General features: G+C 44.4%; 1 protein-coding gene across 1 annotated transcript; it reads right to left on the bottom strand.

Moving 5' to 3' along the window:
- Window positions 1-2,516: 2,516 nt before the first annotated feature.
- On the bottom strand, window positions 2,517-5,406 carry LOC100280070 (putative O-Glycosyl hydrolase superfamily protein). Its single transcript, NM_001153010.1, has 3 exons — window positions 3,912-5,406; window positions 3,418-3,831; window positions 2,517-3,300 (listed from the first exon to the last, which is right to left on the bottom strand). Exons 1-3 carry the CDS (start codon window positions 5,377-5,379, stop codon window positions 2,675-2,677), a joined length of 2,508 nt encoding a protein of 835 aa, NP_001146482.1. The 5' UTR covers window positions 5,380-5,406; the 3' UTR covers window positions 2,517-2,674.
- Window positions 5,407-18,422: the final 13,016 nt, after the last annotated feature.

Raw genomic sequence — 18,422 nt, 5'->3', positions numbered from 1 at the left:
CCCTCGGCGTCGGGAGTCCGAGGGAGTCCGTCTGCTATCCGAGCTAGTACTCCCCCAACTTCACTCGGCGTGTTCATGGCTCGGGCGAAGTCGGGATTCAGGTTGCGCCCGAAGAGTGGATTCTCCCGGCGTTGCCTTGCGTCTTGCTCAGCTTGTTCTTGAGCTCGGCGGCGATCACGTCGTCGGGAGTTCCTTCGTTCCCTGAAGACGCGTTCCTCCAGAGTTTCTCCTATCTCCGAGACCTCGTCCCGCGAGACAGGTTGCTCCGGATCCCGTTCTCCGGCCTCGTGGTGTCGCCGAATGTTTCGGCGCCGGTTTCTCCGTCGGCGGGATTCCCGCTGAGGTGGTTCTTCTCCGGGCGCGGTCGGCTCGTCGTCGGAGACGGGGGGTGACTCCACTCTCCCAATGAAGAGGACGTCGGGGTAGAATGGTTCGGTGGTCGTGACGATCTTTTTTCCGTTCCCCTTTGAGGGTGGAGGAACGGAAAGAGCAGCTTGCTTTCTCCCGGCTTCTTTCTTCCTTGTGACCTGTTTCCATTCTTTCGTCGGGGAGGTAGACAATGGATTTTTCCGAGTCAGCGGGCTCTCGGCCCTTGGCTTGCTGAGGGCTATCTTTTTTCGGAGCGCTGGATGTCGCGCTTTTTCCTCCCTCGCCCCGATATTCTCGGAGCGTGTTGGAGTGGACTTCTTCTTTGGCGGATCGGCGATGCGATGTAGACTTCCCTCTTCATCTGCTATGGATGAGATTGTTCCGAAGCAGAATATGGATCCGGGACGGAGGGTGATCTTGCTGTGGAAGGTGACGACCATTGAGCTATCTTGGATCGGCGACACACCCCCTACCTGGCGCGCCAGCTGTCGGTGTTTTGGGTCCAACCGCACACCCGGAGTTGCCCCTCAAGGTGTTTTTAGGAGTAGGACGGTGTCGCCGACTGTAGCAAAATGGTTCGTGCCAGGTGCACGAGGGACAGTGGACAATGTTTACAGGTTCGGGCCGCTTAGAGATGCGTAACACCCTACGTCCTGGTGAGTATGCTTGGTGAATGAGGTTACAAGGTAGCTCTCTGAATTGAGAGTGCAGAGAGTTGAGGTGGGTGGCTGAGTAATAGGGTCGATCGTTCTGAAGGGGTGCCCCCTAGGCCTTATATACTCGACCGTGGGGCAATACACGTGGAAATGATAACAATGTGTAACTAAAAGATAGTGAATTGTTTGAGTATATCTCCCTATAGTTCTGCCGACCTATCCTCGCATGGCTCTGTTGCATGGGGGCTCCAGCGCGGGAAAGTCGGATCTCTGTTGTGGTCGCTCGCTCAACGTTGTGGGCCGTCCGGGCTCGCACCAATTCGGCCTCATGTCAACCTGCTTTGCTGATTGTCCCTCCCCAGGCCCACGAAAGAATGACCTTACGATTTATTGGGCCCTTGGGCCTTTCGTGAGGTCTTTTACTCTTCCAGTGGACCCGGGAGATATCTGTCCCCCACAGGTTGCACACCTAATTTATTGGGTGAATATTACCCATGGATAATCAGGTTTGGATGTTGCTTCCCAAGCTCATACACGTTTACCCAATGGATGAGGATTTTGTCCCATAATTATACCTATGGGGATAATTTTTGTCTCATACTCTAACCCTAATAGGGGAATTCACCACATGTTAGCGGGTATCGGGTCCCCATTAACATCTTTACGAGGATATATGTATGTAAAAGGCTATTCTCATTTTTCGAGAAATAAAAAATACTTAAATTTGGTTGAATATATAAAATACATTAATACTTATAATATATAATTAGAATCATTAGATAGTGTATAGAAATATAAATATTGTTGATATTTTCTATAAGTCTAGTTAAATTTAATAAAATTTGATCAACACAAGTCACATAACGACACTTTTTAAGAACGGAGCGACTCTTTTTAGAATAGAAGGAATATATAATAATATTCTCTTTATTCTTAATTATAAATTATTCTAACTTTTTCAAAGATTAACATCTCGAGTTTGATCAAATCTATATAATAAAATAATAATACTTATGATATCAAATGAGCATCATTAAATTCTTAATTATTTTTTATTTTTATAGTATATCTATATTATATCATATGCCTTGTACTTTGGAACGAGCAGAGTTGTATTGCAGAATCGAGATGGGAAGCTTTGGCAGCACTTGGAGCAGCCAAAATTATTCCTGACCGATGTCACGTGTGTAAGCGGTGTAAAGGTCACGTCATAATGATCGACAGCCTATCCATGGCTACCTGACGTGTCTTTACTGTATAGGACTGACAAATTGACCACACTCGAGTGTCAAATGTTTTATAATATATCGATTATTTGAAGTTTTACTAAGTTTATTACAAAACTTTATATAAATTTGATCAAACTTAATACCTCTGATTCAGTACCGTGGTAGAATTGTATTTAAGATGAGATCAAACTGTGCCGCAAAGGCGCAAAACAGCAATAGTAAATTTTTTCACCCGTTCTGCTTTCAGGGATACAAATCATGTGACAATTAATGGATCGATCTGCTTCTGCTTTTGTATAGCACTGTGTAAAGTAATTACACTTGCTTCCACTTTCTCGCCCGCTACATTTAATGGTTTAAAGTTATTACCTTGAGTAAAAAAAAAGAATCAATTAACGCCTAGTCCTGCAGACAAGTAGTCTACACTGCCAGGTTGATCGTGACGGGGAACGACAACACCAGCGCGTCATCTCCGACGACGACCGTGCTGACGCCCGACGGCACGACGGTGTACGCCGTCTCCTCGACGATCGCGAACGTCTTGCACACGTTGAGGGCGAAGGGCACGTCGACGGCGGCGCCGGCGGGCACGAACACCCTCCGGAACGCCACCAGCTGCTTCAGCGGCGCGTCGCCCACCTCGGGAGGCGGCGCGGTGTACACTGGCACCACGTGGTCGCCGCCGACACCGCCGGTGTTCGCCACCCTGAGGCTGAAGCTCACCACCTCGCTGCACATGTGGCTAGCGACGTTTAGGGCCGGGCAGGCTGGCGACGGCGACGGCGCACCCATCTTGTAGGTGAGCATCTTGCAGTGCTCCCAGGCGCCGATGTGGATGGTGACAGTGGCGCCGGTGGTGCCGGAAGCATAGCTGAAGTTGGTGTAGCTGAGGCCGTGGCCGAACGGGTAGAGCACAGCCGGGCCGCCGTAGAACTTGTACGTCCGGCCGGGGTAGCCCAGCGCGGCGTCGGGACGCAGCGCCATGGACGTCATGGGGATCTGGTTGACGTACTCGTTCTTGAACCATGTCAGCGGCAGCCGTCCTCCTGTTTGTGGAGTGGAGATCCAGGGTGTGCATGGTTGAGATTGAGAGATATCATAAGGCGTATGCCGAGCCGACGCAGTGAAAAGGACATCTCATTTCCAAGATTTGATGAACGTACCTGGATTGTATTTTCCGAAGAGGACGTCGGCGATGGCCGTGCCGCCTTCCTCGCCGGGGTACCCGGCCCAAACGATGGCGCCGATCTTGGTGTTGTTGTGCGCAAACGAGACGTCCACGCCGCCGGCCGACATGATCACCAGGACGATCGGTGTGGGCGAGGCCATGGCGACGGCATTGATCCAGCTGCTCTGGTTCCACGGCAGCAGGAGATCCTCCCTGTCGTTGCTCTCCCTCTCCACGCTCATGTTCAGACCAGCGATGACGATGGTCGCGTCGGCGATCTTTGCTGTGCTGGATGCTCTTCCCATCCCTTCCGCCGTGTTACACGCCCCACTGTCGCAGGCGTGCACGTACGTGGCATTCACCATGTTCCTGATAGCGTTGTATGGTGTCACAATTCTGCATGGCTTACCTGAGTATAGAAACCAAAAACCTTATTAGACGACAGTAGTAACAACACTGACCACGGTAGTCTACAGTGCATAGATTTACCTCGGTAGTCTCCCAGCATGACATCCGTGGCATTGATGTGCTCCAACAGGCCAACCAACGACACTGAATTAATCTTGTTGGGGTCCAATGGTAGGCGGCGGGCATCGTTCTTGAGGAGGACCATCCCCTGCCTTGCGGCGTCGGCAGCCAGCTCCTTGTGGCCGTCGGTGCAAACGTTGCTAGCGCCGAGGGACTCGAATTCCGGCATGCCGTCGAAGAAGCCGAGCCGCATCAGGGTGGTGTAGACGTTGCTGAGCGCGTTGTCGACGTCGCCCTCCTTGATCTTCCCCTGCCGGACGGCGTCGACGCCGTAGGTGGTGAAGAAGTCCCGGGCGCCCTCCCAGAACATGCCGCAGTCGAGGTCGAGCCCGGCCTTCATGGCCGCGGCGGTGGCCTCGACGCCGGTGTAGTTGAGCCACTTGGCGTCCCGGACCATGACGCGTACGGAGTCGCAGTCAGAGACGATGTACCCGTGGAGCTGCCACTGGCTCCGGACGGTCTCCGACAGCAGGCGCGCGTCGGCGCAGGCGGGTATCCCGTTGATGCGGTTGTAGGAGCACATGACGCAGCTGGCGTCGCCGTCCCGGATGCACATCTCGAAGGGGCGCTCGAAGGTCTCGACCATGTCGCGCTCCTCCACCTGCGCGTCGAACGTGAGGCGGTCGGCCTTGAACCACGCGTCCACGTCGTAGGCGGCGAAGTGCTTGCAGCAGCTGGACACCTTGATGGGCCGCGAGAACGGGTCTGCGGCGGCGGCGTAGGGGCGGTCGTCGACGTCCTGCATTCCGCGGACGAAGTTGACGGCGTAGCGGCCGACGACGAAGGGGTCCTCGCCGGGGGTCTCGCTGGCGCGTCCCCACCGCGGGTCGCGCACCACGTTGATGTTGGGGCTCCAGTAGGTGAGCTCTGCGTGGCCCAGGTTGTACATGGCCCTGATCTCCGTGGACACCACGCCGCCGATGGCGCGCCACAGCGACTCGTTGAACGCCGCGGCGCTGTTGATGACGAGCGGGAAGCTGGTGGCGCCGGGCACCACGTCGCCGAACCACGTGCCGCCGGGGCCGACGTCGGACACGCCGTGGAGGGCCTCCCCCCACCACTTGTACGGCGGCAGGCCGACGCGGGGCGCGCCCTCCGCCTGGTCCCCGAGGTTGCGCACCTTCTCCTCCAGCGCGAGGCGGCCCACGAGGTCGCGCACCCGGTCGGCGTACGGCAACGACGCGTCGCAGTACCGGAAGCGTGACATGTCGAGCCCCAGCGCCACGAACCGTGCGGGGTCGCACACCTTGGTGTAGTTCTTCCCGTTGGTGCTGATGGGGCCCAGTCCGCCTGTGCCGCCGCCAACGGTTCCAGCAGCCACAGAGGAAGAGAAAGAGATGGCGGCAATGGCGCACAAGAGAACGACCAAGATCAGAGGATGCCGCGAGCAGGGCGAGGAGGATGCCGACGCCATTGCGGCAAGAGGCATCCTCTGCCCTCTGCTCTTGGGTAGTTGGGCTGTGGACGAAGCGTGTTGCGTGTACAGTGCGGTGGGGTATATGAAGAGGGGCCGTGGACCGTGGTGCTGTGCAGACTGGGAAGTGGGAACATGGGCACGCAGGGAGCGTGGAAGATCAACAAAACAACATAATTGGACCAGCTGTAAATTCAGTGCAGTTGTTTTAGTAAAGATGATGAAGCCAACCGCATGCTGTTCTCGAGGATTGTGTTTATTGTGTTCGATTTGCCAGGACAAGCAGCTGTGAACCGACAAGAGCATTAAGGTGTTCACGTTCGCGTTCGGCCAGGGATGCTAGATATGCATAAGACGTAATCATAAACAATTTGGACTAGAGTCCAGCTCATATTGTCATAAGCGATTTAATAGGCTATGATTTATTAATACACTTTAGGGCTTGTTCGGTTAGCTCTCAATCCATATGGATTGAGTGGGATTGGGTGGGATTAAATCCCAAATAAGTCAAACTCTTTCTTAATTTTTTCCAATCCTATCTAATCCATGGGTAACGGGATTAACCGAACAAGGCCTTATAAGTATATGGGGTTACGGTCATTTCACAGCACATGCAATCCCTAGCCATCACTTCTCTTAGACTCGATCGCGAGATCCTTGCTACACGCGTGGTGCTACCATACTGACGTTGTTGAGGGAATGTCACACCCGATTTTAGGAAAAAAAAACAGAATGCATAACATGTGTGCTAGAATCTATTTTCATACGTATGTTGATATCATAAGTGTATATCAAAAGACATTGCTCAAATCTTAAATAAGGGTAGAGTACTTTATTACAACTCGAATGACATAAGTGTTTTCAACATTATTCAGTAAAGCATAGCAGAATTCAGGGGTAATATCCCACAGGAAGATAACCGACGCATCGCTAGATCTAGAAATCCTTTAACGTCTTCGCTAAAGTTATCCTCTTCCCATCCTTCTGATCAAAATTAAGCAAATGTGAGTACACTTATGGTTGAAACTCAGCAACTGGGGTGGAGATGCATAGCAAGCAAGGATAGGCTAAGGTTTATGCGGTTAGCATTTTAGTTGGTCAAACTTTTATTGGTCAAACTTTTATGAACAACATCTAATTACTAAGTGTAAGCATTTACCAATATCCAATTAATCATAAGTAGTAACCATTATCTCGAAAATCACTTAAGCAAAACACTTAAGTGACCCACTAGAATAAAAAAATCATGATTTAATTTCCATCTTTATATTTGATTATCATGTGAGGGTCCATGTCGCTCTTAACCGTAAGCACGATTGATACATTAGTTTTATTACTTTGCATATGTGGCACAACTATAACACCCCATGTGTTTATTTCTCGTGCGACAACGAGTACAGACTTAAGCATGGGATATCAGTGAATGTAAAGGCCACTAAGTTCTAAGTATCTTCGTCTATAACGATTTTGATATCGTGTCTGTCTCCATCTGTCTAAATTGTCCTAATTTATTTTGCAAAATTCAGACTTTAGTAATCTTCCGAAACATTGAATCCAATATCGTTTGGGTTGAGTCATCGACGTCTTGCCCAAACTCTAATCCTTGAAATCGAATCTGGTTCCTTAAACTTCATTTAAAATTCTTTCATTCTTGCGTTGCACGTGTCTCTGTGGCCTGGCATCATGGCGCGTGGCAGGTGCTAATCTGTGTCTGGACATCACACAACCTCTCGCCCATATGAACGATGTGTGACGTCGCTTTCGAAAGGATTACAATTTCGATGCCGCATCGATCTCGCGTATTTATTTCGCGAAATGTCGAGTCTTGTGTCTGTTTAAAATTTATGGAATAAGAGAACATGAATTTGGAATCCCGACCCACTCTTGTGATTGTTGTCCTAAGCAAATATTATTATAACTCGACGACAACAATATTGATGCAAAATTAAATCAGACCGAGATAACTAGAACCGAACTGAGTATTCGTAATTAATCTGTTTCATTGTCTACAACTGTGGAAATTTGTGTGATCCCGAAAATACCTACCATTGTAAGCGTAGTCCAAAAATATTAAAATTGATATTGTTTTGATTGGTCTGTTTGCATCTCGTTCAGATTCAAATCCTAGAATTCATAGGTGTTTTCTTTTGTTACAAATTGGAGAAGAAAAATCAGAATTCTCCTTATGTCCCTACTTCTTAATCTCCTTCCTTATCCCCTATACGTAGTACCTCATCTTCCTCACGCGGGCAGCTCCTGGCAGCAGCACCGACCACCCTCACCCTCTCGGCTCCCTGCTCCTGCTCTCTCATGCCGCCCTCCCTTGCTCCCTCTTATGGCGTGCTCCTCCCCTGCAGCTCACCAGCTGCACCCTCCCCAGTCATGAGCTCGCCCCTGCCCCCAGCCATGGACGCCGCCGGCAATGATACTTGGTTTGGACGCCGGTCTCGCCACGGACTAGATCTTCATCATCCCTAACGCCGATCCCATGGAAGAGTGTGCCCTGGTGCTTGCCCCCCCCATCTCCTTCACCACGATGCTCCCTGCCTCCTTGCTGGTCGGCCATACCCTCTGCTCCTCCCTACCGTCCGCAGCCCCGACGTCGTCGCTGGGTTTAGTCATGGTGATTCCTAACCCCTTTCTTTTATTTCACTAATTCTTCTAATGCGAGCAGATTTTTTTTGATTTTATGTTGATATGAGGTTATGTGTATTTGTGTGCGAGTGTGGCAGAGAGAAAGTTTATAGGGTTTGCTTGAAAATGAAAGCTCTATCACGTCGATTACTAGGTGTTCGGTGAAAAGGATGAATTGGTGATCGTTGTTGCTCTTGCGAAATTCAAGTTCTATTTTATGTTAATAAGCACATTTGTGTTCTAGTTAGTTCGCTCAGTTATTGAGTTGAAGAGATTGTTAGATATATGTATCGATGATGCTATTGTGGTTAGCAAGTGTGGTGTGGTGTGCTCTCCAATTCCATGTTGTTGTCGGTGTCTTGCTCCATTGTGACCTTAGGGAAGGATGTCTTTCCTCTAGATTACTCATAATGATTGTGTTTGGATTATGTGTTGTCTTAGCTAATTGATGAAAATCCTTAGTTGTGAGTAATAATATGGAGGTCATTCCAATTACTCATAATGATTGTGTTTGGATTATGTGTTGTCTTAGCTAATTGATGAAAATCCTTAGCTGTGAGTAATAATATGGAGGTCATTCGAAAAAAAATAAATGTGTTGTATGGCGTGAGTTGGAGTTGAGACGAGTATGTACGTCGTGTATTATGAAACTAATTAGAGATATGCATAATGCTTGTAGGTGGTTTATGTGTAGAGTATTTTGGTAAGGGTATTTCTCAAGTATAGATGATTTGGTTAGCATATATGAATGGAATGGTCGGGTTAATAATATCAAAGGTTGGTGAATTAAGTAGTCCAAAGAATATATTTAGTTCTTCTAGAGTTTCTTAGATAAGAATTATTAGTGTTGTTTGAGCGAGTTCCTAATGTTTGGTAATATGAATGCCTTGTTATATTAGGTGGATTTAGCTATAATTTAGGATAAGGCATAGAGTATTTGAAGTATCAAGAGCATAAAAATTTGTAGAAGTTAAATAGGAACTAAATTGAATTCTTGCTATTTGGGACTGCATGACCAGTTTTAGTTATGCAGCTAGTTCAATGAAGTAAATCATGTTTTATGTAGAAATGTTATATAGGAAAGTTGATCACTTCATTATCTTACTTGTATTAAAATTTCATGACCATAGGCTTAGCAGTTTAGAAGTTATGCTCTTCTCAAGTTCAGTATCAGAATCTGTACAAATTTCGAAAATGATCTTGTTTGCCTAGGTTAAACTTAGAATCAGTTCTTATAAATTATAAAGAAGTTGTAGTACTTTTCTTAAGCTTTCCAACCCTTTTTGGTTGTCTAGAGACCAAGTTATAGCTGTTTAAAATGTGGAGTCTGAATCTGTCCAAATCTGGACAGAAGAGACTTTTTGTGTTAATTGACCTTAATATGCATTGAATTAACCTGAGGTGTTTATAAATGAATTGTAGATAATTTTATTAGCTTTCTAGAAAGTCTAGGATCAACTGTTTTGGAAGCTTGAGTCTCTAGTTATGGATTTTTGAAGTGAGTAGTCGAATTCTGTCCAAATCTGGACAAAGTTTACGTTTAGCACTGTTTGACCTTTCTAAATATCGAATCTTGTTGTGATGGTAATACCAAAGGTGTAGAGGACTTTATAAGATTTCTAGAAAGTCCTAGTTTACTATTTTTGGATGAATATCTTGTGAGTTATGAGGAAAACAAGTGACTATTGTGCTGCTGTCCAGAAAATCTGCATGTGTTAAATTGATTGCTTGGTGTCATTCTTGTTTGGCTAAGTAGGATTAGTCAATTCTTGATCCTTGATTGATGAAAACTTGTTGCATATGAAGTGTTTATTGAAATGCCTTGTTATATTTGATTAATTCATTTCCTTCTTACTGTTTGCCCTAGACTTTAGTAATCGCGAAGGAAGTAAATAATTTGGTGAGTATATTTGAATTAGTGACTATTTAGACCTAGTGTGAGTATGGTGAACTCAATAATGCGAAAAAGGTTAGTAGACATATATATCTAGTATTATTGAATTGATTCGATCGTCTTGTGTTTATAAGTGTGTTATAAGTGTCTTGTGTTTATAAGTGCTTTATAAGTGCCTAATACTTAAGTTGGATCTATTTAAGTGGAAGAGGGTGTGCTTGTGGTACTTAGAGGTAGATCAACATCTAGTACTTGTTTTTAAGTATTGCAAGCCATCGGTGTTATATTCTAAGTATGTTAGAACTTGTTTAGTTAATGCTGCTTAATATTTAGTTGTAATACCCAAATTATAAGACTTATAAAAGAGATGATCTCCTTATGTGATTTGTCATCTACTCCTTGAGACATGTGACTAAACCTAATTAAAAGAGAATAATTCTTTACTAAAACAAAAAAAAAGCCATGCATCATGTTGGAGTTTTGTTTGTGCATTGATTAAATATAATGGTGACACTAATAAAAAAATACCTAGTAATGATTTGAGAATTTAGATTTATCCCAAAGGCACAATTTATAGAATTGGAAATAAGAAAGAAAGAAAGAAATATTATACAACACAAAATAAAGTTAAAAAAATAATGAATAAATTCATCACACTTTTAGGTATGTCCAAATTGTACTATTAATCTGAGAGTGAATTTTCCACAAGTTGAAATTTAATTTGAATTGGAATTTGAATTTGGAAAAGAAGAAGAGAAAAAAAATGAAAAGGGAATTTCTGGTGACCTGGGCCAAATCTCCCCTGGCCTCAGCCCATCAGGCCCTTTCTCCCACCGCGGCCCAGCACCATTCAACCTAGCCCGCGCTAATTTCACTGACTGGCGGGGCCCGCTGGCCGGCCACACCATTCGTGCGCGCCTTGCGCGGACGCGACAACTGCCATGTGGGGCCAACTTGTCAGACTTATCCCCTTCATCACAACAACCCCGCATGGCGCCTTGGATTCCGAGCTCCGTGAACCATGGCGTGATCCCCGCGCGGACTTCCTGACCTCGGTGCATAAGAACGGATCCGCACCCGCCCCTCTTCCATCCACTCACCCTGTTCCAAGCCATGGGGCACTGTGGATTTCTCGCCGTTGATGAATCTCTACCGCCGGTCCGCCCTGCGCCATGGCTGGCCCTATTCCCGCCTTCTTCATCGGTGAGGCCTCGCTCGCGCTTCCCTATGGTCATCATGACGTTTTGCTCTAGGATCCACTAGGAATCGAACACCGGAAGCTTGGTGCCTGCTCATCGGCCATGGCGCCGCCGGCCCTGGTGAACGCCACCGCCGGTGTCTGCGATTGTAAGATGGGGATCATCTGGCCTGGCCGTTGATCTACGGGCGTGTAGCCACGATTAGAGGGTGATAACGTTTCGGCCAGATTCAATCTGGGCCTTTGATCGGCTGATTCATGGTGGGGACTGGATTAGGGTTACAACTTCGGGTTGGTGCGCCTTGTCCATTGATCTGGTCACCAACGGCTGTGATCGCGCCTTGCATACCGGTTCGGTCAGGGCTTCATGATCGTGGATCTCAGGATCGACGGTCAATAGCGCGTACCCCTTCGTCGTTATAACGGATCCGTCAGATCGGGATCTGACGGCTCATACTCGCCCAGATAGATTCAGCCGAGCAAACTTCTAAAAGAGACCCCGAAAAACTTGCTATTCAACCCGCGGTCTATCGCCTGGGTTCTCTGTGTCTTAGTGCACTTTGCGCCAGGGCCCCTGCACTTCCTAATATTAGTGTGCCCAGTCCAGAGATTTATAAAACCCAGTAAAAGTAATTAGAAAATGATTTTAATGTAAAAATAGATGCTAGATTTTGTTTAATTCATAGAAAATTCATATGATGTCCAAATTAATCCATTCCAGTTTTTATAATTTTGTAATATTATTGTTTATCATCTAGTGTCTCTGTTTGGACATGAAAATCACATTAAAATTTAGATCCTATTTAATCTTGTGCAAGACACATATAATCTTTAGAAATTCATAACTTAAAATCTAAAACTCCGATTTGATCTGTTCCAGTTGCGTTAGTATCGTATGAATATTTACTATACAATAACAACATTTATTATACCATGTCTCATTCTTTAATAATTAGACCTTTATTTAACTTATGTTGATTAGTTTGTTAATCTGCTTATTAATGCAATAGAAGATGATTTATGGTAAATTTATAACTTAAAGATAATTATTTATAGAATGACCTCTCATATGATTTATATTAACCAAATTATAATATAGTTTAATATTTTAATCAAACAGATCTTTTATAACATTTTAACTCCTTAATCGTAACTCCGATGTTAGTGGTTCTCGATCCCACGATCTCGTTGCAACGCGTAAAGTATTATTATACAGTTTGTGCTTATGTTTGGTGTAATGTTAATTTTGTCTATACCATGTCTGTTTGTATTGCTACGACTAGCAGTGAGGTCACGAGTCACCTGAAGATCATCCTGGTACCTGGAATCTCAAGTCCCAGGCAAGTTGTGCCCTTGATCACTTCTTTTACCCACTCATGTTCTAATTAATCATAATGATCTGCATAGGTTAATTTTGATGGGACCTAATAGGTTACCCTAGTTTGTCTATCTTTATGCCTTGTTTACCACTGAACTTTTTGGGTAGTACTTGCTAGTGCTATATGTGGTTTTGGGCATTGAGATACACATTATTCATGATTATACTTTTGTTATCCGTTGTTATTTAATGTTCATGTCAAGATCATTAATGTTAATTGGAACATAGAGCTTAACTTGAGAAACACGTGCCACCACAAGGGTTTATGGACGCCCTTGGCTGATTAATTAGGAAAGCTAGTGGAGGACTACCTTACCCGAAAGGGGCAAGGGCAGTAGGGGAGTGGTCAGTGTAGGGAGGTCCTTGGTTGATTTTGCTGCGATGGCGGTTAGGCAAGAACCCTGCATTGGAGCTTCCTATAAACTGTAGCGGGTTTTCTGAAGCTAGTGGAATTTTATAAAGGCCTCATAGTGTTACCCTGCCTCGCCTCCTCGGTAGAGGTGTATGGGAAGTCGCGATCCCTTGGCAGATGGGTAACATGACTTGTGGGTAAAGGGTACCACCTCTGCAGAGTGTAAAACTGGTATACTAGCCGAGCTCACGGTCATGAGCAGCTCAGGACTCTCTGATGATTAAATTATGGAACTTAAACTCAATTTGTCATATGCATTGCATCGCGGGTGATGTTGTTACTTTTGTTCTTCTATTTAATTGGGTTGGTACTTACTTATGCTTAGTAACTGCTAATAAAATTTTGACCAACTTTAAAAGCAATGCTCAGCTCTAACCATCCTCTTTGGTAAGCCTTACACTTCACGTGAGCTCCCACCTTTGGCGAGTTCATGCACATTATTCCCCACAACTTGTTGAGCGATGAACGTATGTGAGCTCACTCTTGCTGTCTCACACCCCCACAGGTCAAGAACAGGTACCACAGGATGAGGCGCTTGGAGGATGCTGTGATGTGTTCGTGAGAGATCTAGGCCGTCGTCTCCCAGTCAACTTTGGGTTGCTGGACCGTTGTCTCCTTATAATGTAATTATTTATACATTTTTGTATAGAACTCCTATTATGTAGTAAAGATGTGACATTCGATCCTGTGCCATGATTCATCATATGTGTGAGACTTGGTCCCAGCACACTTGGTGATTATGTTCACGCCCGGGTCTTGGTGCCCTGAAATCCGGGTGTGACAGAAGTGGTATCAGAGGAATGTTGACTGTAGGACGAAACCTAGATAGAACTGGATAACCATTGTCTACTTACCTTTGCTACTCTGATCCTTTCTAAACTTTTCTTAATCTTTTCTCATCTATTTCCGCTTACTCTGATTATTCTTACCTTTTCACTCTAAAGACAAATGTGGATTTCACACTTTGAAATCCTGTGCCTAAAGTGACCTTTAGTAATAGGAGACCTACTCTTAGGAACAAAATCAAAACTATTTTTTGTAAATATCTGTATGCCTGAATGTTTGTTCTTGTGATACATTTATGATTTGGATCTTTGATTGAGTGTGATGGGTTGTGGAGTAATGTCCACAATTCCATCTACATATACATATACATATAGGCATAAATATAAATAAATAAAATTCATAAGACAGAAAAAAAATCTAGATTATCCTCCATAAAAGTGTATCTATTTTAAATAGATCCCTCTAATCTTAAAAGACTCTCTCTCATCTTAATAGATCCATCTCAATTTAAAAGAGTTCCTCTTATCTTAATAGATACATCTTATCTTGAAGGATTCATATTATCCACTTTACTTATATCATTTTAAAAATACAACCATGAACTAATCCAAAATTTATTTAGATCTTATCTAGTCTAAAATAGTCATATCAATAAATACTAGATATTATCTAGTTATACCAATCTGATCTAGATCCCACCTAATCTAACATGATCTAATCCAAATTGAGTTACATAAATAAGTTAGATAATGTTGGCAACATAAATTAGGCCCTAACTCTATAAACATATCTTACCCTAAATTAATACCTTGGACTAACTCGTCCGTAAACAACAACCTAGCCTACATCATAGGTTGCCTAATCCAGATATCCCAAAAGCAAAGTACAACTCTGTTTAAACCTAACTACCTCATGTACCCTATATATTCTTAGCCATATGTCCTTAACTCAGATGATAGCTCCAAGAATAAAGGCCAAAGAAGACCAACCACGTCAAAGGAGGATAAGCATCAACTCAAGTCTTTAAAGATCAAGTTGGATCGCCAGAAGAATCAAGATCCAGAGTTCAGGATGAAGCCTTTCCTTATTATACCCTTGCCACAACCTCTACTTGCCATAACCGTACCTCATCTGACCTAATAAATGGCTAGACATACAATATTCACATTTTCCAAATCATCTAATAACTGTTATGTAAAAACTTGAACAAAACTTTGATTCCCGAAACCAAATGAGAAACTAAAATTCTAGACCAAACTTATTGTATCCCTTTTCTTATAAATCTCGAGGACGAGATTCTTTTTAAGGGGGTAGAATTTGTAATACCCAAATTATAAGACTTATAAAAGAGATGATCTCCTTATGTGATTTGTCATCTACTCCTTGAGACATGTGACTAAACCTAATTAAAAGAGAATAATTCTTTACTAAAACAAAAAAAAGCCATGCATCATGTTGGAGTTTTGTTTGTGCATTGATTAAATATAATGGTGACACTAATAAAAAAATACCTAGTAATGATTTGAGAATTTAGATTTATCCCAAAGGCACAATTTATATAATTGGAAATAAGAAAGAAAGAAAGAAATATTATACAACACAAAATAAAGTTAAAAAAATAATGAATAAATTCATCACACTTTTAGGTATGTCCAAATTGTACTATTAATCTGAGAGTGAATTTTCCACAAGTTGAAATTTAATTTGAATTGGAATTTGAATTTGGAAAAGAAGAAGAGAAAAAAATGAAAAGGGAATTTCTGGTGACCTGGGCCAAATCTCCCTTGGCCTCAGCCCATCAGGCCCTTTCTCCCACCGCGGCCCAGCACCATTCAACCTAGCCCGCGCTAATTTCACTGACTGGCGGGGCCCGCTGGCCGACCACACCATTCGTGCGCGCCTTGCGCGGACGCGACAACTGCCATGTGGGGCCAACTTGTCAGACTTATCCCCTTCATCACAACAACCCCGCATGGCGCCCTTGGATTCTGAGCTCCGTGAACCATGGCATGATCCCCGCGCGGACTTCCTGACCTCGGTGCATAAGAACGGATCCGCACCCGCCCCTCTTCCATCCACTCACCCTGTTCCAAGCCATGGGGCACTGTGGATTTCTCGCCGTTGATGAATCTCTGCCGCCGGTCCGCCCTGCGCCGTGGCTGGCCCTGTTCCCGCCTTCTTCATCGGTGAGGCCTCGCTCGCGCTTCCCTATGGTCATCATGACGTTTTGCTCTAGGATCCACTAGGAATCGAACACCGGAACCTTGGTGCCATTTCAACTGCAGCTTGCCTACTGTGTCTGGGTTGGCAACTCTCCGAAGTACCAAGTGTCCTGGCTTAATATTTTTTAACCGAACCTTTCTGTCATGCCATTTTATTGTTTCGGCTTGATATTTATTGATATTCTCTACAGCCTGGAGCCTGATCCCTTCTATAGCATCTTTTGCCACAGAATAATCAGCTTCGTCTTCTACCGAAGCCACTGTTCTTATTGATCCCGCTTTAGCTTCTTCTGGGGTTATTGCTTCGTCACCAAACAACAATTTGAATGGTGTAAAAACCTGTTGACCTTGATATTGTTGTGTTGTGGCTCCACACCACTTTGATTAATTCGTCCGGCCACTTCCCCCTGGGCTGGTTGAAGATTAACTTCATTATTCCTGTCATTATAATGCCATTAGCTCTTTCGATAAGTCCATTTGACTCCGGATGCCGAACTGATGCAAAATGGATCTTCATGCCAATTTGTTCACAAAACTCTCTGAAAGCTTCGGCATCAAACTGTGTTCCATTATCCACGGTAATGGCCTTCGGCACTCCGAAGCGACACACAATATTTTGCCAGAAAAACTTTTGAACAGTAACCAAAGTTATTGTGGCTAAAGGCTTCGCCTCAATCTATTTGGAAAAATATTCCACTGCCACTACAACATATTTTAAATTCCCTTGTGCTGGTGGAAGTGGGCCTAGCAAATCAAGGCCCCATCTTTGCAATGGCCAAGTGGGCTGTATTAATTGAGTTAGAGACGAAGGTTGTTTTTTATCTCTTGCACATTTTTGACAACCTTCACATTTTTGGACTAATTCTGCTGCATCAGAAGCTGCCTTCGGCCAATAGAATCCTTGACGAAAAACTTTACCCAACAGAGGCCTGGATCCGATGTGAGATCCACACAGGCCTGCATGTATTTCTTTCATCAGCTCTATACCTTCAGTTCTGGATAGACATTTGAGTAATGGAGAACAGACTCCATGCTTGTATAACTCCCCTTCTATTATTACATATGGACGTGCTCTTGCCGCTATTCTCTTTTGATAAGCTTCGTCATCTGAAAGAAAATTGCCCTGGAGAAAAGACATGATCTCAGTTCTCCAATCTTTGCTATAAACATGAGATATATTGAGCACTGCTCTTTCAAGAAGGTCAACCGAAGGTGATTTTATTGTTTCAAAGAAAACTTCCGAAGGTAATGGCAGCCCCTGTGCTACTGACTTGGCTAGTAGATCAGCGTGTTCATTTTCTCCTCGTGGAATATTCTTAACAGAAAACCCTTCGAAGGAGGCTTCAAGTCTTCGAACTGTATCCAAATATTTTTCAAGCTTCGGATCTCTTGCTTTGCAACTTTTGTCAACATGGCCAGAAATAACTTGAGAATCAGTTTTGAGGATCGCCCTTCTTATCCCCATTGCTTTCAACTTCCGAAGACCCAAAAGCAAAGCTTCGTATTCAGCAATATTATTTGTACAACTAAAATCAAGTTTCACTGCGTAGCATGTTCTGACTTTGGAAGGTGCAATTAAGACGGCAGCTGCACCTGCCCCGAAGGTTCCCCAAGAACCATCGCAGAATATTGTCCAAGCTTCGGCATCTTTACTTGCTTCTTCTTCCTGAGCCCCTGGCGTCCAGTCAGCAATGAAGTCTGCTAACGCCTCAGACTGAATCGAAGATCTATGCACATAATCAATGCAGAACTCATTGAGTTCCGCAGCCCACTTCCCAATCCTTCCAGTAGCTTCTATATTTCTCATAATATCCTTCAAAGGCTGTGAAGAAGGAACAATTATATGGTATGCTTGGAAATAATGTCGAAGTTTCCTGGAAGCCATCAAAACAGCATACAACATCTTCTCCAATTCTGTATAGTTTTTCTTTGATAAACTAAGGACTTCAGAGACAAAGTATATTGGGGCTTGCTTTTTGTCTTGCCCTTCAAACTTCTCTTGGACAAGTTCCGCACTTACCGCTGAGTGCGAAGCTGCCACATATAACAACAGAGGAGCCCCTGGCGCTGGTGGAGTTAATGTCGTTAGATCTATCAAATACTGCTTCAGCTCGTCGAAGGCTTTCTGCTGAACTGACCCCCATTGAAAAACTTCGGCTGACTTGAGCACTTCAAAAAATGGTAAATTTCTCTCTGCTAATCTAGATATGAATCGATTCAGAGATGCAAGTCTTCCCGTCAGTCGTTGAGCCCACTTCTTTGTGCTTGGTGGTTCCATCCGAAGAATAGCTTCGATTTTATTTGGATTAGCCTCAATCCCTTTTGTTGAAACTAGGCAACCAAGGAATTTCCCCTTCTTCACTCCGAAGACACACTTTTCTGGATTCAGCTTCAGACCGGCTTGTCTAAAATTAGCGAAGGTCTCCTCCAGATCAGCAATGTGATTTTCTTGCTTCGTGCTTTTTACTATGATATCATCAACATAAGTTAGCACATTTCTGCCTATCTGAGAATGAAGAACCTTCGTTGTCATT

Source organism: Zea mays, chromosome 8 (genome assembly GCF_902167145.1).
Source record: "Zea mays cultivar B73 chromosome 8, Zm-B73-REFERENCE-NAM-5.0, whole genome shotgun sequence".
Classification (NCBI taxonomy): Eukaryota; Viridiplantae; Streptophyta; class Magnoliopsida; order Poales; family Poaceae; genus Zea; species Zea mays.
The sequence above is the reverse complement of the archived record's forward strand: the minus strand, read 5'-3'. Positions and strand labels throughout refer to the sequence as shown.

What these genes read in the sequence shown, in the direction of transcription:
- LOC100280070 (NM_001153010.1), bottom strand. Translation starts at nt 5,379, where the DNA reads ATGCCTCTTGCCGCAATGGCGTCGGCATCCTCCTCGCCCTGCTCGCGG. An exon ending in CATGCTGGGAGACTACCGAG is followed by an intron (nt 3,832 to 3,911) that starts GTAAATCTATGC and finishes TTCTATACTCAG; the next exon opens with GTAAGCCATGCAGAATTGTG. An exon ending in CTTCGGAAAATACAATCCAG is followed by an intron (nt 3,301 to 3,417) that starts GTACGTTCATCA and finishes CTCCACAAACAG; the next exon opens with GAGGACGGCTGCCGCTGACA.